The sequence below is a fragment of the Molossus molossus genome, unplaced genomic scaffold (genome assembly GCF_014108415.1).
Source record: "Molossus molossus isolate mMolMol1 unplaced genomic scaffold, mMolMol1.p scaffold_m16_p_3, whole genome shotgun sequence".
In the NCBI taxonomy this organism is placed as follows: Eukaryota; Metazoa; Chordata; class Mammalia; order Chiroptera; family Molossidae; genus Molossus; species Molossus molossus.
Window position 1 is genome coordinate 55,248,299 of NW_023425366.1, and position 21,465 is coordinate 55,269,763.

General features: G+C 38.9%; 1 protein-coding gene across 4 annotated transcripts in view; it reads left to right on the plus strand.

The window, feature by feature from the left end:
* RASGRF2 (Ras protein specific guanine nucleotide releasing factor 2) overlaps positions 1–21,465 on the plus strand; it is a 188,318-nt gene that overhangs the window by 81,978 nt on the left and 84,875 nt on the right. For all 4 annotated transcript variants that reach the window (XM_036278551.1, XM_036278552.1, XM_036278553.1 and 1 more), the window contains exons 9-13: positions 152–270; positions 7,811–7,971; positions 8,811–8,877; positions 9,405–9,541; positions 16,632–16,714. In XM_036278551.1, the coding sequence (XP_036134444.1) occupies positions 152–270; positions 7,811–7,971; positions 8,811–8,877; positions 9,405–9,541; positions 16,632–16,714 (567 nt within the window). The remainder of the gene's footprint in view (positions 1–151; positions 271–7,810; positions 7,972–8,810; positions 8,878–9,404; positions 9,542–16,631; positions 16,715–21,465) is intronic.

Genomic DNA, 21,465 nt, shown 5'->3' on the forward strand with positions numbered 1-21,465 from the left:
GTCATGATGTCCATTGGCCTTGCTTTGGGTCCTGACTTGTTGAAGCCTAAGCGTCCAGTCGGCTTCCTCACAGGCCCAGATCCACTGATCCACGTTCCCAGGTGGACAATACAAACGATCTCTGACAGCGAGTCTGTGTTGTGTCTGACAGGGTCATGCACGATGAAGTGAGTGACACAGAAAACATAAGGAAGAACCTTGCCATAGAAAGAATGATCGTGGAGGGCTGTGACATTTTGCTGGACACCAGCCAAACTTTCATCCGCCAAGGTAAGTCCTTCCTCAGCGGACCCACCATTAAGTGATCTCTGCTTTTGTTACATGATCACTGGCAGATCCAGGAAAGCATTTTGGAGCAGGCTTGAGTTAGCCGTGTGATTCATGTGGTTGGTGCAGGACGTCCCCATGGTCTTGACCGAGGCTGTGGCTGAGGCCCACCTTTGTGCTGTTTCTTTTCAGGGGCCCTGAGAAACAGCAGCACAGTAATAGTAAAGCACGAGTGGCGCAGGCAGGTGCATTCTGACTGGACTCTCCTTCTCAGTGGGCGGGACATTCTCTGCAGCTCCAATGAGGACCGATCCGACGGGCCGATGGGAGTGTCCGTGCCAGGTGGTGACGACATCCAGGCAAAGGTCCAAGAGAAACTTGCATCACTTAAAGCGCTTTCCTATAGCAGTGGGGACAATGTCCAAAGTGCAAACAGCTGTCTCTTGTTCCCATTTTTCATCAGTACTTCTGGAGGCCCCACGTGATATGTCTGATTCAACTGGTAGCTCCAGTGGCCGTGAAATGTCACGCCTGACTCCTGCCACACTTGTGAAATGGTGAAGACATATTGTTTGTAGGGTGTGCTTTGGTTGCAGCACCCAGTCAATGACAAGTTGAAGATGTTTGTGCTGGAAACTGTGGAGAGAGTAGAGCCTAACGGTGCATGTCCTCCTGTGGCTGTCACTGCAGTGCAGAAAGTAAATCCCATCCCAAATTCTTTGTAAGTGCTTAGGTGTTCTGGGGAAGGGGGCCGTGCCCCATGGCATTGATTTGAGACAGTGTATTGCACACATTGATAATTCTGAACTTGGGGAGGAGTGGCACAGAAATTTGGGACTACCTTTAATATAGTTTCTGTTTATAATATGCCAACATTATTTGAAGATAATTCGCATACCAAAATGTGCTGCTTAAAATATTTGTAATCTCATCAAACCACACTTTTGTTCTGTGCACATTAATTTTGGCATAAAATACTCCAAAAATTTAACACCTGCAGTTCTACTTTCCATTCTTTATTTGCAAAGAGAGAAAGCACACATATGTTAAAGTTAGTATATTGTCGGAAATGATGCCTCTTCTCATTTTTGGCTTTCACTATTAATTTTGTTGAAAGAATAATGGAGTATAATGCTAGCAATGCCAGGCCCTCTTAATTCACCCTCTTCCCCTGCACAGGCTGTGTCCCCATTTTGGGTCCTGCCGTCCGGCACTTGCCTGCCTCGGGGCCTTTACGTGTGCTGTCCGCCAGCCTGGGGCTGGGAATGCCTTTATCCATCTCTTCTGTGCCTCTTAACAGTCTGCTTGTCCTACAGGGCTCAGGTCAGACACCTCCAAGGGGCCTTTTTAAAATTTCGCCTTCATCTTCCTGTCCCCTCCCTTGCAGTTAAAATGAATTTATCTTCCTCATGGTTTCCAAGGCCCTTTGCTCCTGGTGCATGTACTTCATCCTGTTGTGTGCTATAAATACACGTCTGCATGCCCGTCTCTCCCAGTAATTATAACTCTGACGGGCAATGCTTATGAATTCTCTCTTGCCTGGTACAGTGCTTTCCATGATACCTGGAAGATGGGCATTGGATTAAATCAAATCACTTGTTGAATTGCTGTTTTGGTTGTAAAATGTCTTGTTTTGTATTTTTCTTGTGTTTTGAGTTTACTGAAGAATATTAATTGACTTGAACTTTATAATATGTGAGAATGGAAATAAGAATTTCGCTTACTAGTATTCAATTTCTAAAAGGACTTTTGACTGGAAAGGATGTTTATACATAAATATTTACTATATTGCTACAAACTTAGACTGTTTTGATCTGTTTGTAAAAAATGTCTAAAATGAAAATTGCCCAAAGGTTAAATATATCGAATAAGTCTGCACCTGGAGGAAGATCAATCATGAGCCACCTCTCCCTTTGATTCGAGTCCAGATGTTATTTATCAATTGTTCTGTATCGCATATCTAAGGCACTCCTGCCAGCTGTTAATATAGCTGATGTTGTTATTATATTGATGTTGATGCAATGATTTGCCTTTCAGTAGTATTTTTCTATATTGTTTGGTTTGGTTAGTCTGTTTGGAAATGATCTAATAAACATGGTTTTATAAAAACATCAGACCTTAATCTGAAAGTAGGAGGTAATCAAATTACAGACAGTTTGGAAAGTTTGCATTATTTTTGTTTGCTCCTATTATCACTGTTACTAAATACCCTTAACAGGCTTTAAAAGCCATTGAGGTGGTTTTTAAAAAATTCTTTTAAACTTTTAGGGGTTTCATTTTCTATGAAATAGACTACAATTTGTCTCTAATTGTGTGCTATTATTTGTGCTGTTTACTGTTGGGGATGATATAAGGTCTATTTCAGTGTGTGTGTGCATGGTTTCAATCTTAAATGTAATTTTTTCTGAGGACTAGAAAAAATAAGTCATCCAGATTATCTGAAAGGCCTCTTCAGAATAAGGGCATCAGCTAATCTTAAAAGTCAGTCTATGAGAATTTAGTGAAATAACAGAAGTTTTATTATAAATTGATTTCACTTGTTAGATAGTTGAGTAGGATGCAAAAAACTGTACCATAGCAGTAGTTGGGTATTATTATTAATTTTCCAAAACCTTTTCAAATGTTGTTGAACAAATAAATGTATAAGGTTTGAGACAAACTGAGAAAGACAGTACAGCCATGTCACCAAAGGGCAGATGCTGTCTCCTCCACTTCTTGCTCTGATATTGGGCAATTTAATTAACCTCTCTTTGCCTCACCTACATCTCCTTACGTTGGCTGTCTTTTAGGGTTCTTGTGAAGCCTAACGGAGCTAACGCTTACAAAAGCATGTAAAGTAGTGCCTTGAGATTATGATAGAAACTTTGAAAACCAAGATCCAAATTTTGGAATGAGTTTCTATTTTCAATAACATGAAATATATTTGAGATTTTTTTAGAAGATCAAGGCACTCTAACTTGACATGTTGTAGAAAACCCATTATGCATAGTCAACATTGTCTTGTGGAAATGTGAGTCAAGAAAATTAAACAAAGGTGACTGAATGCAGAGTGAGAATGACACATGAACGTCTTTAGTCATTCCCACACTCAGAATCATGTACTTACAATGTACCAGTGTTCTGTGAGATTGTAACCTGGGGTCTAGCAATATTTACATCTTCTCGAATGGCTAACTCAATAACCTGGAAATGGCTCTTCACTCTTTCTCACTACTGAGTGGAATTAAGATGAATGGCATTGTATCATCAGAGAGACAAGAGACAACAAATGCTGGTGTGGATGTGGAGAAGAGGGAACCCTTGTGCGCTGTTGGTGAGATTGTAAATTGGTGCAGCCACTGTGGAAAACAGTAGGGAGTTTCCCCAAAATTAAAAATAGAACTACCATGTGATCCAGGAATTCTGCTTCTGGGAATATAGCTAAGAGAAACAAAAACACTAACTTGAAAAAAATATCTGCCTCCTCATGTTCATGGCAGCATTATTTACAATAGCCAAGACATGGAAACAACCCAAGTGCTCATCAATAATGAATGGATAAAGGTGTTATGATGTGTACACACACACACACACACACACACACACACACACACACTGGGGTATTACTCAGCCATAAAAAAAAAAAACACAAGGAAATCCTACCATTTTTGACAACATGAATGGACCTTAAAGGCATTATACTAAGTGAAATAAGTCAGACAGAGATAGACAAATACTGTATGATCACATATGTGAAATCTAGGAAAAAAAATTATCAAACTCTTAGAAAAAGAGATCAGATTTGAGGTTACCAGAGGTGGGGTGAGGAGTAGGGAGAGCCAGAATTGGAGGAAAGTGGTCAAAAGGTACAAATTTCTAGTTATAAGATGAATAAGTGCTAGGGATATAATGTACAACATTATGACTATAATTAAATGCTGTATGATAAGTAGCAACGTTGTTCAGAGAGTAGATCCTAAGGGTTCTCATCACCAGGTGAATTTTTTTTCTTTTCTTTTTATTGTTTCTGTATGAGATGATGGATGCAAACTAACCCTACTGTGATAATCATTTCACAATATATGTAAGTTAAACCATTGTGCTATATGCCTTAACCTTATACAATGATGGATGTCAATTATTTCTCAATAAAACTGGGGGAGGAGAGGTAAAACAAAAATAAAAAATAAAATAAGAGCATTAACCAGTCTTGAATGCTACTCTATGGGATTTTAGTGACTGAAATAATAAGTTTTGTTGCAAGTTGGCCCCAATTATTAGATACAGATGATCGAGTTGCAAAGGAATGTATCATAGCAATGGTCTGATACAGAGGAATTGCTTATTTAATACTCATCATTTCTCTATTTGCATCAACTGTAGTAGAAACTTTAAGTCTCATAGTTGTGTTGAAACATCATGTCAAATATAAGATGAAATGTGAAAAAACCCACTCAACATGTTTTTCCAATATTATTATTTTATAAACCAAACGATAGTATTGAAATTGCTCAATTTAAATTTGGTTGTATAAAGTTCTGTATATACCTAAATCACAGTTTCCTAGTTGAATATGAGGTGAACAGTTATAGATTAAGCATATCAGTGTGTAGTTGCCAAGGAAACATTTATTTTTTTAACCTCAAAGCTGAAATTCACAGTAATTGCTAATACATGAGTTAAGAGTGTATTCTATAATTTCTGATTTACAAAATAATTAATGCTAGAAGCATTTACCAATGAATACATTATTATTGAGTTTTCATAGCCTTGGTGATAGTCTTTCTGAAAATGACTCCCAAACCCACTTGTCCACCAAGATAACTGCTTGAGCCCAGTCTTTCCCTTTGCCCTAACCGGTCTGCCTGGATGGCTCAACGACCACCCATGGCAACGCTAGAGCGTAATGTCTTCTCCCATCCATTCCCTTTCTCGTCTCAGTTTTTACGATGCTGAATGTCTTGGCCATGACACTCTGAGATGCTAAACCCTGAGAGATGTTTTGCCTCTCGGGCCTCAGTTTCCCCTTCTGTATAGTGATGGGATGACCCAGGTCCTCTGAAAGATCTCCTCTGGCTTTGATTCCACCCTGTGAGTCCCATGAGTACAATCGTTCTGCTGCTGTTACTTGCTCATCTACTTCTCTAAGCATTCTGCCTTGAGCTTTTCCCACCCCTCCTTTTCTCTTCAAATTTAATCACTTACTGCCTGTGTTCCCTGCCAGTTTTCTCCCACCTTTCTCACTTCCCCCATTCACTCTTCTCTTGCCTGCTCCTTTTAGTGGAATCAAGCCTTCGCCCACCCTCTGTTCCCCAGTCCCACGCCCTCCCCAGGACTGTTTCCATGCTATTCTAAAGGCCCCAAGAGCTGCCTACTCTCTCTGTCAAGCAGTCCCACCTAACACTCACCTAAACAGATGGAATCTGGACATGGAAGCTTTGAGCCCTTCTCTGTACACCTTTAGATCTTTACAAAGTAGATCCTATTTGGAATATTCACATGTTAATGTGAACGTTTTGTGAGCCATAAGCACAGTTTTACAATTTTGTGTCTCTGAAGAATTTATTGCTTTTTTATCCACTTTAATCTGTGCTCATTAAAAAAGAAAAAAATCAGGAAACCCAGAAAATGTATGAAGAGGAAAATAGGGCTGCCTGCAATCTCACCTCTTAGAGATGACCACTGTTAATATTTAAGGGTTTAGTACTTATTGAATGGTTCTTAATAGGCTGACCTGAACCTTTCCAAGGCTGCATTTTGGGTAGATGGTAGATTAAACCAATAGAAAAAAAAATAATACTGGCTCCCATTTCAGAAGCCAGAGGCAAGGTATTTGTATGAGTCTTAATACTTTTGGGTTTGATATTTAACTTAGATTGGAATTTTATTTTGGGGGAGAGGGAGGTTATTATTAGGGTGAAATTAGGTGAAGTCTATGCAGAGCGCCTCACATGGAATGGAGTATAGTTTTGATCACAAGAATGCCCTGGGTATAGATTTATGTGGTTTGTTTTACATTTAGATTCCACGAAGAATTTTTTTTTATTTTTTTTTTTATCCTCATCCGAGGACATTTTTCCATTTTTTGTACAGACAGAGTGGGAGGGAGAGAGAGGAAGAGAGAGAGAGAGAGGGAAACATCGATGTGAAAGGGACACATCGAGTGGCCGCCACCCGCACGACCGACCAGGGCCGGGGACAAACTGCAACCGAGGTATGTGCCCTTAGCGGGAACCGAACCTGGGTCTCTCCGGACCGCAGGCGGTCGCTCTAACCGCTGAGCCAAACTGGCCAGGGCCCACGAAGAATTTTTAACACACAATTTAAAGGTAACCTGATGGTGAAGGGATTAAGCAAACAACCCCCCCCCAAAAAAAATTCATAGACAGACAACAGTATGGTGATTACCAGAGGGGAACAGGGCTGGGGGGAGGTAGAAGAGGGTAAAGGAGGGATAACGGTGATGGAAGGAGACTTGATTTGGGGTGGTGAACACACAATACAATATACAGATGATGTATTATAGAATTGTATACCTCAAAACCTATATAATTTTATTAACCAATGTCATCTCAATAAATTAAAAAGTAAAATAAAACAACACAAAGTGAAGATATTAAAGAAAATACCTCCTAACAAATTACGTTCACTTCTCCGCTGACAGCAGGCCTGGAATCCAGTGGCAGTTAGTTTTCTAAATATATATTTAAAAGATTAAAAATTTTAAATTTATACTTCACTTGAAGGTGAAGGGATTAAGCAAACAAAAAACTCCCCCAAAAAACTTATAGATAGACAATAGCATGGTGATTACCAGAGGGAAAGGGGCGTGGGTGGAGGTAGAGAGGCTTTGGGGATAAATGGTGATGGAAGGACACTTGACTTGGGGTGATGAATATATAATGCAACGTAAAGTTCATACATATATTTGTATACCTGAAACCTATATAATTTTATTGACCAATGTCACCCCAATAAATTCAAATAAAAAAAATAAAATAAATAAACATAAAAATAAATGTAACCTGAAACAGCTATCCTTTAACAATAGTCCTTAACTAAATTGTGTTGAATTGTATAATTTGTATATTTTTATAATATACACGTATTGCATATTCTATATCTTGAATACAAAGTAAACTCTATCAATATACTATTTTTCTTCCTTCAGTGTTTCAGGAAGAATAAATTTCTATTTGCTTTTTACTGCATTATTACCGTACGTGATCATACACTATGTACCTTATTGTTAGGTTAATACATTGACTGAGATCAAATCACCAAGGACAGATGGCAGAAGTGCCTCCTTTGAATTCAGTTTGGCTGTCTTTCAAACTTATTTTCTGGCTTAGAGCTGAATAATCAAGTCTAAAGTGTTTTACAAAAATAGCAGGAATTAGTATGACTCTTAAAACACAATGTATTGTTTCTTCTGCTCAGAGTGTAGGAGATTTACTTGTTCCAACAGCGCATTAAATGAATCCTTAGTGTTTGTTGCATCAGGAAGGGCTCTCACTTCACAGGATTTTAATTGCTGTGTATTCTTCACTTTTGTGATCACCAGGTTCTCTTATTCAAGTACCTTCCGTTGAAAAGGGGAAACTTAGTAAAGTTCGCCTGGGTTCATTGTCTTTGAAAAAGGAAGGAGAAAGACAATGCTTCTTATTTACGAAACACTTTTTAATTTGTACAAGAAGTTCCGGAGGAAAACTGCATCTGCTCAAGGTACTGGTTTTACATGACTGTTCCATTTATGGTTCATGCACTTAAGAGGCATTCAGGTTAATTTAATTATGCTTTTCCTTTGCCTGTTATCATAAAACATTGTCACAATTGCATAGTGCAGTAATATTCACTTATCAGCCTTGACATTTACTTTGTTGTCACTTGGATCCAAAGTAATAGAAAAAAGTTAAATGTGCATTACCATTACGAAGTGTAATTAAAATCCTAACTTGGACAGAAGTGTTACTAGTTGATGATCACCAAACTATAAAAATCTAGTCAACTTATTACAGTGCCTATTTTTGTTAATAAAGTTTTATTGAAACATAGCCACAGTCATTGGTTTACATTTTATCTCTGGCTGCTCTTATGCTTTTTAAAATGGCAGACTTAAGTTGTCATGAAAGAAATCATATGGTTTGCAAAATCTTTTCTGGCCCTTGACAGAAAACATTAGCCTATCTATGCCTCCTGTTATTAGTGCCTGAAAACATTGTCCAACACCCTCACACCTCCCGGTTGATGAGCTCGGCCTTTGCAGAGCTGCGTTCTCTCTCCAGGGTTCCTAATGTGCCATCTAGTCTCCCACAGACTGACTTGCTAAATTTTGTAAACATTGGGAGTAAAAGTGGGTTGGGGAGAAGAGTCATGAAGTTAAATGAGTTCAATTACTTTTACAGATATAAATTTAAATTAGAAACCTATACAAAATTATTTATGATGTAGAATTGCTCTGCTTTCTTCTGTGGCAACTTGAGGAAGTATAAGATTTGCAAATCAGAGCTTCCCAAGCCATGCAGGATGCTCAGCCTCTTAATGAAAAACTGGCTTCTTTCCAGACAGGTGGGGTTCTCTCTCTAATAGAATGTACCTTGGTCGAGGAGCCCGATGCAAGCGACGATGACTGTAAGTCAACTTCTATCCCTTAAAATTACATCGCAATTAAACAGTCCTATGGTTTCTAATTGTTTGTAGCCAAGAAGAGCTACTTGAGGAGGCAGTAGAGATGCTGAGAATAAACTCCCTGAAGTCATCTATATGTGAAAAATTCTGTTGAACCATCTAACCTGTAAACCTGGTGAAACCATCTTTGGGGATTCACATTTTACTGATTTTTGTCTTTCCAAAGTGACTTTTCAGTGTCAGGCAGAGAAGAAAGGATTTATATGAGAGCATTAGAATTCTGTAAATTATGGAAGTTAACAAAACATGAAGTGAGAAGGAGACCAGGGTCCTAGTGCTGAGGAACCTACTGACCTCAGGTTTTTTATCCGCTTATGAGCTTAGTAAAGCCTTCCCCATACTGGAGACGTACCATATTGCAGAAATGAGATTCTGGACTTGAGCACTGATAGCATTACTAGAATTATGTGAAAGCAACTATTACTCATATTTTGTATTCACATCTAATGTTTGATTTATGTGTGTTGAAGCCAAAGGTTCTGGGCAAGTGTTTGGGCACCTGGATTTTAAAATCGTGGTGGAGCCTCCTGACGCCGCCCCCTTCACAGTGGTCTTGTTAGCACCTTCACGCCAGGAGAAAGCCGCCTGGATGAGTGACATCAGTCAGGTCAGCAAGTGGCTTTTGCCATAAGTTTTTTTGTTTGTTTTTTAAAATTTTACGACACTAACTTTTGGGGAGGATTTTTAGAGTTAATTTATTTTTACCAAAAAAATTACCTCTGGTTGCTGTGTATTACCACTACATATCTTGATATGCTAGAATCACTTGTCATATGTTTGTCTTTTTATGGTTAAAATTTACATGAAATGTAGTTATTGTATTTTAATTCCTGGACATTTTATATAATCTTAAATTTTTTTTTTTTTTTTTTTTTTTTTTTTTATCCTCACCCGAGGACATTTTTTCATTTTTTTGTTCAGGTAGAGTGGGAGGGAGAGAGAGGAACAGAGAGAGAGAGAGAAACATCGATGTGAAAGGGACACATCGAGTGGCTGCCACCCGCACAACCGACCAGGGCCGGGGACAAACTGCAACCGAGGTACGCGCCCTTAGCGGGAACCGAACCCAGGTCTCTCAGGACCGCAGGCCCACGCTCTAACCACTGAACAAAACCGGCCAGGGCTTAAATTTTTTTTAATCCTCACCCGAGGACATTTTTCCATTTTTTGTTCAGATAGAGTGGGAAGGAGAGAGAGAGAAACATGGACGTGAAAGGGACACATCCAGTGGCTGCCACCCGCATGACCCAACCAGGGCTGGGGACAAACTGCAACCGAGGTACGTGCCCTTAGCGGGAACCGAACCCGGGTCTCTCTGGACCATAGGCCAATGCTCCAGCCACTGAGACAAACCGGCCAGGGCAAATTTTTTTTTTCTTTATTGATTTTAGAGAGAAAGGAAGGGAGAGGGACAGAGAGAGATAGAAACATCGATGAGAGAGAACATCGATTGGCCGCCTCCTGCATGCCCCACACTGGGGATTGGGCCCACAACCTGGGCACATGCCCTGACCAAAAAATTGATCCAGTGACCTCTTGGTACATGGGTCGATGCTCAACCACTGAGCCACACTGGCCGGCCAATTTTGTATAATCTTTAAATGTAATTACTAGTGTTGAACGGTGTTAAATATCCTTCTTAGTAATAAATAGCCACCAGTGACACCAGTGGATTTTTTTTGTTTTGTTGTTTGGTTTTTGCTTATCTGTTTCTGATGTAGGAAAATGGTGAGAGATATAAAATCAACTAACAAAGGCTATGGTGAGAAATCACAAATGAAGGAATCACATCAGAGAAGAGATACTGTCTGTCATACAAATTTGAACATGAGCTCCTCTATTTAATATGGAAAATAATAGAAAACAAATTTACTTATTTTTTCTTGATCAGTGATGTCCAGGTAGAGAATTATTGTATTTATTCAGGATTTGGAAATATGTTCAAATTAGTCATAATTGGATTTGGGCATTTTTATATCCAAGCTCTTAACTCCGTTAAACAATATAGGCGGTAATGATTATATAAAGAAAATATTAAAAGAAAGCTTGATATGTATCTTTAAAGTTGTTAACTCAAGGAAGATTGGGCAAATGGAAAAAGCATATAACTATATACTATAGATTCTTTCTTATGAATAGCTCATAGTAATTTATATATAAGGCTTAGGTAAAAATCTGAACTATATAATAATTCTTTAAGTACTTAACTTTTTTCTGAGTGACTGAAAACTGAGGAAAAGTAGAAAGAAAATAAATGTCAAAAAATTACTTTTGTATGTCAAAGAAATTTTTCAGACTTAGTCTCATTTGACCCTTCCAACAGTGTTCTGAAGGGAAACAGAAATGTTATTCCCCTTTCACAGGTGAGAAACCTGAGATTTGGCTAAAGGTTTGTCCAGAGTTACATAACTGTTGAGTCAGGACTCAAATCTAATCCCAGTCTTTTATTAGCACTCTGAACATTCTTTACAGGGATGCTGGGTTTTGCTTATATACACCCCTGACTACTTTGATGGTGAATACATAGCTAGAATTCAAGGTACTTCTTTTTTGGCTAACAAAGGAATGAAAATGTGGTATCTTCTATATCTGCATAATGACATCCTTGTGGTGATTTATTAATACTTTCAACAACTCCATGCTCTATGAATTAACATTTTAATTCCTGTTTGTAACACATCTCTGACCTTATGAAATTCCGAATCTTTCACTGATTTTCTGAATGTTTATTGCACAGTCACCATATGCTGCCTGGTATTGTGTAGGTACCAGGGATATGGCGATGGCCCCTGCTCTCAAGAAGACAGGCAGGCTAGTAAGGAAGAAAAGGAAGTAGACACTTAATGCAACAACGTTTTTAAGTATTATGAAACCAAGATGAATAGGAAGAATGAGGAGAACAACAGCAGGCAAAGGTGTTTTTAGCTGCTTCTGGCTTCTACTTTATGATGTCCCTGGGCTCCTAAGGTCTACAGTTGATAAAAGCATTAAGTGTCCTTCCATAGAGTGCCTGGTGAGGCATTGCTGAGAGAGAAAGTTCCTTGGGGTACATGAATGAGTCTAGGCTTGGTCCTTTAAAGATGATTGGTACCCAAAGCTTTGCCTGCCACAGGCATCCAAGTGAGACTCTACTTAGCCTACATCTTGGTGGCAGAAGCATACAACTTCCTCCTATTTCTCCAATTTCCTATGGTTAGTATGTTAAATTGCATTAGAATATATCTACAACTGAAGTAAAGAAGGACACTAATCGTAAGTTATATCTTTTTGAGGGATGATGATACCATTAAATGAAATTACTATGTTCGGTAGAGCCTTGGTAGTGTGTGGCTTTGACACTTGTGATTTCATTCATTCAACAAATAGATTTATGCAGTGATGCTATATGCCAGTTGCTGTTTGGGTACTTGTGGTACATCATTAACAAAAGAGGCAATGACAACAAAAAGTCCCCTTGTCTTATGTAGCTTACATTCTAGGGTAGGGAAGACTGAAGGTGAACAGTACCTAATAAGTAAGTACACACTATTTTATGTTAGAAGGTCATCGGGCAGGGTAAGAAGGTGATTCAGTTACTGGAGGTATGTGGGGGTCGGTACAGTTTTTCATATGTAGTCATCTCATTCTGAAGAATACAGCTTAACAACAACTGTAGCAGGTGATGGAAATAACATGTAGACATGTGGTGAAGGGAAAGTCATTCCACACAGAGGGAACAGCCAGTCCCCAAACTCTAGACCAGGAGGACACTGTATGTTTTGAGTAATAACTTGAAGGTCAGCATGGCTGAGTAGACTGTGAGCAGGGAAAACAGAAAAGGAGGAAGTCGTTTTCAGTGGAGTTATGTGAGCAGTGGGACATAGAGGTTTAGTGTTCAGGTCCAGGTGGGAGACTCTGCCATTTAGGCGATATTTCAGGCTATGCAACTGTTGAGATCACCCAAGGAATAACTGTGGCTAGAAATGAGAAGAGGTCCATGGCTGAGTGAGGGGTCAGGAAGAACAGCAAAGAGGACTACGAAGGAGCCCCCAGTACAGCTGGAAGATAGCTAAGAGGGCATGGTGCCCAGAGGTCACAGAAGAAAATGTAGCAAGGAGGGAGCGGTCATGTGTCAACTGCTCCTAAAGGCTGACCTGGTAGCTGGTGCTCTGGGATACTGACTGATCTTCCTGACCTGGGGATTGAGTGGTGAGTGGTAGGGAGAGTGCTCCACCACTTGCTGAGCCTCACCTGCGGCCCAGCAGCCCGCATCCCAGCTGGCTTTGTCCTCTGCTCAGAGCATTTTCATTTAATGGGGAAATTATGTGCTATACATACATTGATGGAATTTATCAGTCTCTCAAGTATGTCTCTGGACATATTCATTATTAATAAGTTGAACCTCCCAAATGCTCAACAATGTACTGTTTAATATTTTATGATGTATATGTAAAAATATGGAAACCAAAGGGAACTAAAAATTACACCCAATACCCAGCACACTGAAGAAATGTTTATGAAAGTATTTTCTCCAGATAACTAGCTATATTAGGATTACCTGAGGGTATTTTTAAAATGCAGATTCCTGAATCCCCCTTCAAGACACCACCAAAGTTTAACAAGCTCCACAGATCACTTTTGAACAATTATATTAGAGAAAATCTACCCTGAAAATCAACTGTTTCCATCTCTAAATCCTCCACTATCCAGCTAGAGAGAAATAGTTTTACAGTTTGGCTCGCAATGTAGACATGTGTCATTTTTGTGTTTTACCTCATATACGTCTTTCTATATAGTATGTGTAAATTCTTCATATTGGCGTCTTTTAATATATATATTCTACCCATCAATGTTCCACTTTTCCAGCTTTTCCACCCAAATACTAGGTATATCATATAGACAGTTCCCTGGTTTTAGTATAATATATGCTGTGGTGCCAAACGTCTTTGTGCAGGGAGTTTTCTTCCCTTTCACGGTCCCTGGCTGTAGCTCTTCCCCAGAGCAGGTGAGGCTGGTGCGGAGGGCCTGATCACTTTCATGACTGCATAATTCATGACTTGACAGACTACCAAAATATTTCAAGAAATACATAACTCATCATCTCACCACATCATCAGTGAGATGTCTATACAGCCTTCTTTTAAGTCTTGCCAAAGTTGAGTTTTATCACATTTTCCTATTTAATGGAAAAGTGGTATTGCTTTTTAGTGGTTTTAGCTTACATGTCTGTAATTATCAGTGAGACTAACGTTTTCCACTATTTCTATTTCTTGTCAGTTCATGCCAGAGGGACATGTATGCATTTTAGTTCTCCTTATAGACTAGGGAAATGAACATTTTCTTTCATTCCTTCTATAAATATGTTTGCTTTTTTATTTTTCCTCCTTTATTTTGCTAAATCAATATTTTTGTGACTTGATCTGAAGCTGCCTTGCTCAGCTTTTGTGTTACACTCACCGCATGTGGCTGCTATTTAAGGTAATGAAGTGGTTCCAGATAATCGACACGATCCCAGTCTCACATAAAGCATTCAGTACAACACTTTTGGCTAAGCCAGGTCTCTGTGTCTGAAGCTGTAATTTTTAGAAGTTACAATTGTTTGAAAGATTAATTGCACTTTTAGCTATACCAGTAAGGCCATTATTAACTGTTGGCACCTCCAACAAAATGCGCAAGTGGCTAATGGCCTTGACCAATAAGCCTCTTCACTTTTTAATCTATTTATAGAAAAAAACTTGATGCTGAGGATTTGACCATTCATTTCAATATAGTGCACTCATTTGTGCTTGTCTTACTTCCATTCACTAATGGTGTATTAAACACATTTTTCTATAATTATGGGTATTAACTAAAATGTAGGATTGAAATTCACTTCTGAGCTTCTTGGTTTGGGCAGATGTATCAAAATATAGACCTTTATAGACTAATTTGTAGCATGTTGACATGCTTTTTTTTCTTAAAATAGATTCTCTGGAATCAATAGGGAATTTTCTATTTTAACAAAAAGGTGAATTAAAAGAGAAAAATGGAATCTGCCCTTTCCTCCCACTACCTATATGTATTAAGAAGGTAAAAAAAAATGGTGACATAGTAGACTACTGACCTTTGAATAGGGTATTGCCTGGGGCAAAGCCCTCAAAAAACCCTGCTGGAGAAGCCATTGTTAGCACTGGACAGTACCAGCTGCCACAATTACCGGGGGCTTTGGTGAACACACCTATTCCCAGGCCCCACCCTAGTCATAGTCGGCACTGCTGAACTAGGGTATCCATGGCTCAGGAATCTGCTTTTGTTGTTCTAGTAATCATGCATTCAATGTTGCCCTGAGGTGAGAGCCACCTCACCGACTGTCACGTACTTCTTGAATGAGTGACTGGAATTCATTTTCCCAGGGCTCAAACTCTTCTCCCCAACACGACCAGATACATGCTGATGTGATCATGAATAATTTACCACTCCTTCCAATATAAATACCGTTGGTACACACATTCATATACAGGTGTCCCCCAGCTTTTCCAACGTTCGTGTTACATCATTTCACTTTTCCAGCAGACCTGTATTGTTCCCAGATGCTGTAGTTTAAGGAAGTGAATTGAAGGGGACTTTAAAATGTTCCCTTTTACTTCCAGAGCTGGCATCCTCTATACCTGGTCATTGAAGTAGTGGCATAAGACGTGGAAATAAATGTTTAAGGAAAAACATGTATGAATATGACTGATGTACTAAATAGATTGAACAGTCAAGTGATGCCAGTGATCGGAAGTTCCTTATACATGTATTCATTCTTTCATTAGACCCTGGGATTCGGGGTGAACACTGAGTTGAGAAGCTATGTGAAGTCATTCAGCAATGGGCTCACACCGTTTCGTTGCAGCCAAAAAGCACCACACGGTGTTCTGGTTACTAGAAGTAATTTCTGATTTTAAAATTGTTTCAGTATTTTTTTATTTTCTGTTTGTTTGTTTTTTCCCAAAGGGAATATGTATAATTCAAAATAAATTCTTCTCTAAGCCAAAGTAATTGCAAAGAGAAATTTTAAATTGATAAAACATAAATATAAATAAAGAAGGCAGAGAAAATTAGCAAAAGTTCCTGAGTGTTCGTTTTAGAAAGAAAAGAGAAGATGAACAGGGTTTGATGCGTGCTAGAAACAGGAGAAATTACCAAACCAACATGGTGCTGATAGAAATGGCTAGATTAACTAGCAAAATGCAGGGATTTATTGGCACAAAACAGGAAGCAGGCACAGAGCTTACTAGTGAAAGAGAAGATGAATTTCTTCTAAGGAAGTCACCATCTCTCCTCTGCCTGACCCACACCACCCCATAGGGCGGAGAATGAATACAGCAGAGGCAGTCACCATCGGAACATAATCAACCTCTCAGGTAGGGCTGCACCTGCCAGAGAATGGTGACAACGTGATGCTGCAGTCAGAATCCTTGGGAAACATTGCAGGAAAACATAGCCCTATACCTATCCTCAGGCATTGGCTAGTGGTATCTAGACATTGAATCTGTTCATCAATGTATAATGTTTACCTGACAGTGTGTGTGTGTGTGTGTGTGTGTGTGTGAGAGAGAGAGAGAGAGAGAGAGAGAGAGAGAGAGAGAGAGAGAGAGAGGAGAAATTAAATTGTTTTGTGGCTATAAACAATTCTAGGAATGTATGATCTGCCTGGGTTTTCATGTAGGTTGTAATTGTCCTTTTTAATTTCGCAGTGTGTGGACAATATACGGTGTAATGGTTTAATGACTATAGTGTTTGAAGAGAATTCCAAAGTCACTGTGCCACATATGATTAAGTAAGTGCTATAATACTTTCTCTTGCATTTTAATCAAGATCAAATTGGTAGAGGATGTAAAACCCTGAATAAAATATTGCTTCAATAGCATTCTGCTTCATATTGTGAATGTTTCTTGACAGTAATATGATAAATCATGACTTGCTGTTATAAATAAGACTGTCAAAATGGTTTTTCAGAGTTTTAGTTTATTGACTCACAGCACAGAGAATTTATGTTTCATACTGTTACATATGCCTTCACTCAGGACAAAAAAAAAAAAAAAAAAACAACCTATCAAGATTTTTAAGTTCAGTATAAAAAGTCGTGACAGTCAGGTGTGTTCAAAGTCAGAGGGTGGCTCAAGGTATGGCAGATGCTTTTGGCATTTTCCCAGTGAGTGTGAATCTTATTACTCAGATTTGGTTATAGAAATATGTTTAGATTTCAAAGACACCTGATGTGAATCATCTGGCTTTTCCATGGTACCACTACCCACTGCCTGTGTGTGGATCTGTCCTAGGGGCTATTGCTCAGGGCTGCCACCCCGCTCTCTCTCTTATGTTCTTAACAAAGCAAGTCCTATAATTTAAAGCAATAAACAGGGAAGCTATAGTTTAAAATGAGAAGCTATATCAATAACTATGTGCCATAGCTCTCTGTATTAAGCTTTTGTCTCTAAGTACTTTTTTCTTTCCAAATTCAGAAATTGTTTTGGGAGTATTTTAAAGCTGACCAAATTGTTTCTTATGCTCATTCTCTTGGTTATTTGCATTCCAAGTTCTAAGAATAAAATGTATTTTAATAAGCAGTTCTGTTATATGTATATGTATTTTAAATGTACATAAAACTAAAATAATGTTTGTCTTCTATGCCTTTTTATGTGGATTTTTGGAGGTCTTAGCTGTTTATGCTAAGGCAATAAATAATATTAACTTTTCTCTTCATAGGTATTAACTATAATTAGCATCATGCCAATGGTACACATTTTAAAACATTAATCATTGTATTAGATGATGACAGAATACATTATACTAGTGCCATAATTACTATAAAAATTATGAAAGAATGATAGTATTTTAAATTACTAGTCAATTTTGAAAATATTTGGTGTAGGATTATTTTAAAACTCTGGAGCAACAATTCCTTTAGTGTTCAGTTTTCTAGGTTTTTAGTTTAGCATAGTTGTTTTTTTTTTTAAACCAGACTAGTTAAAAATGTGTTATGCTACGATTAAAACCAAGAATAGAATATTAAGTCAAAAGGTCCAAATTATGACTTAGTTTTAAAATTCACATTGTTGGGTTACAGTTTATTATTAATTTTCTACCCATAGGATTCTTATTTCAATATTTTGCAATATACTATATATCATTTTTATTTGTTTAAAAACAGCTCTCTTGAAGGTTAGACAGCCATGAAAGTCCCAACTGCTTTGAAATGAGAATATGTTGTTGGGCATTGCAGCCAGGTGACAAGCTCCTAAATCCCAGAGCAGTTGCCCTTATTCATACATTTTGTTGACTTTAAAAATTAATACAGTTACAAACTTTAGTTTTGTGCTTGACTGGTTATAGCTGGCACCCAAATGCCTCTTCTGTTCCCTGTGATGGCAATTGACCAGCGTCCACGTCCAATCTCGTCTGTATAATTACTTCCCATACAGATCAAGATGTTCCTGCCTTTTTGGGTCCACAGAGGTGACACTTGAATGAGTAGGAACTGTCCTCCTCTAAGGACAGAAACCTGTGTCTCGAGCTGTAAGGATTTTCTATGAGAGTCACATGTTTTGATGCCTCTCTGTCTTATACTAGATGTACACCCAAGGCAGAGTTTCATGTCCTTCATAGAGTTCTTTCTTCTATTTTTACTGCCTCATCGAACCTGGTTCTCCTCACTCAGACAAAAGAGGATGATTTTGCAATTTCTTATGATAGTCTCCTCCGTGGCCCTCTTCTACCCTAGATTCTGTGTTCTTGGGTCCCTGTGCATCTCCCTGGCTGTTCAGTGAGGGGGAAAAAAGACGTTTTGCAGAGTTAAAAGAAAACTTATCCCGATCAGGAGGAGGGGTGTCTAAGGGGGAAAAAGGAGAAACATCTGTAACAACAACAACAACAACAAAATTAATAAAAATTGGGGGGGGGGGTTATACTATCTTAATTGTGTCTTGTGACTGACATCTCTTCGCAGGCACCCACTTTCTTTGAAAACTTACTAATTATAATAGGTGATATGGGTTTGATGTTTTAAGATTGCTTTCCTTAGTGTTTACCAAAAAGGAGTTGTTATTATAAGAGACTTAAGTAACACATTATGTCTTTCTTGAGAGTCCCTTAGGAAATAAAGACCTTGTTCAGTGTAATAAAAGAAAATTAAATAATTTCATAATATTTAATTTCTTTTCTTGACTTAAAATGAAAATGTGATTACAATTTTGAAGGACAGTGGTGTAATCAGATTTATTTTAATTTCAGGTTGGCTACAACATATCTTTTTCCCTCCTAGTGTTTTGATTAAAGTAATTATGGTCAAAAGAAGTAAATCTCAAAGTATGATTAAAATGCAAAATTGTGAAAATATCTATTTAAGTGGTGTTTTACATTTTACATATATGGGTTCAGGCTTGCTTTCTTTTAATAGTTAACCTCAACTTTCTTAGAAAATAGCGTTCTTTGGTGGGAAATGGAAGGAAAAGTGATTACCTCAATAAGCCATCTTCAGATAGATTGATTCATAAACATTTCTGAGTTCTTTTTACAAATGAGAAAAGTAAGAACCAGAAAAACACAATTGGTTGAGGGTCACATAGCGAGTGGAAGAAAGAGCCATGCAGTTTTCAAGAATCTCAAAGGATGTGCTTGTGCAGTTTCAAGATCAGTAATGAGACTCAAACTGGAGCCCCCCCCCCCCCCCCCAGCTGATTCCTGGATTCCTCGCAGGGGTTAGCCGCTCATTTAAGATGCCCTCTCAGGCTCGCAGCTGAAATGCTTCCACCTGCACTGAGCCTACTTTGGGTGGGAAGTTTCCAAGAGTGGGCTAAGAAAGCTATTGATTCCTTTTTATCACAAAGAAAATAAAGATATAATGTGATATCCCTCCGAGTGCTGGCAAGGATAATTAAGGTCACTCACAACAAGCCCACTGATTCTTAGCAAGCAGTTGCCGCACTGCACATCACTGGCCCTGTAGCATATCCTCGAATCAAGTGGTCACGTCCAGGGCTTCACTGATGGCCGCTCTGGGACGCTGCACTGAAGGAGAACGAAAGGTCTCCGAAGGGCATGTGAGGGTCCGGGTAGTCCTGGAGAAGGTGGGCATTTCTGAGCCCCACTTGGATCAACCTCTGCTTCTAAGGTTTTCCTCTTCCCAACTCTGTTCTCCGCTGGCCTCTCTGCCCTTTTCACCAAGGCGCACCTCGGGCCGACCTCTGAGCTGGCAAGAGGGCTGCAGTGTGGACCTTCTCCCCAGGGTGCTCCTCCACCTGGAGCCTGCGCAGGCTTCGTCCACCGGTCAGCTGTGTTGAGGGGCAGCCAGAGCGAGGTTTTCTGGAATGAGAGGAAGTGGAGCACAGCAGCAACCTCCAGATGGCCTCCCGGGTTCTTTCACCCGTTATCTTTTTCTTTATTGAGGTAGATAACATTATATTAGTTTCAGGTGTACATTATCATTCGATATTTCTGTACACTACGAAGTGATCACCACCATAAGTCTAGTTACTACCTATTACCACACGATTGACCCCCTTAGCCCATTATACATTTTTTTTAAATGACATTTTTAATACTGCAGGATATTGAAAACAAAGCCTTTCACGCAATGTATAGATTCAACTGTACTCATAAAATGGATAGGCTTAAATGCATCAATAAGCCAGGAAGAATGGAATGAATTAAGCATTCAATTTAAGATGTTAGAAAAAGAATGACAAAATAAACTGTAAGGAAAGAGTAGAGAGGAACTACGATAACAGACATTAACAAGTTAAAATATAGAAGAACAGAATTAATAAAGAACCAGTTCTAGAGGGAGGGAGAAATATCTTCTATTGTAATCTATTAGTCAGTCTAGTCAAAAAATAAGGGGGAGCACAAATGCACAGGCTTAGCACGGAGAAAAAGAAATAACCACTGATACAGCAGTGAAATCTGTCTCTCCTTTTCCTCTGACCCATCTGGGGGAAGAATGCCATCCATTGCTTTTCAAGGGCATTTTTGATATTCTGATTTAAGAGTATAGGCAAAGCCCCTCCTAAATGAGGGCTTTTGGCCTCATTTTTCTAATAAGACACGACTAAGTGAGAGAGAGAAAGGACGGGTAGCAGATTATGCCACCCCAAAATATACATTTTTTATACCGATTATTTTGAGCAGTAGGAACTTGAAAAACAGCAAATGCATGAAGAGGCTTTCTCTAAACTCCCCTTGTCTGCCTAAAGACAGATCCTCCAAAAGGAACTAAATTGTCACAAATCCTTTCCTGGAGAGTTCCATCAGCCAGAGAGGATTGACCCTTGTCACAGGAGAGGAGACCAGAAGTCGACACCACTCCCAAAGTGTCACACACTATTTTATCTCCCAGCTATTCTTCTAAAGACCTGTTCATCTTTCCGAAAAATCATTTACTCTTCTTTAAGTGATTCCCTCTCCCCTTTCCCTATTAAGATGGTATTTAATCCTGAATCTAAGCCACCTTGTGGAATTACTCATTTCTCCCTGGGTATCTCCCATGTATCTCTGAAGTATCCATGTTAATAAAATTATTTGTTTTTCTCT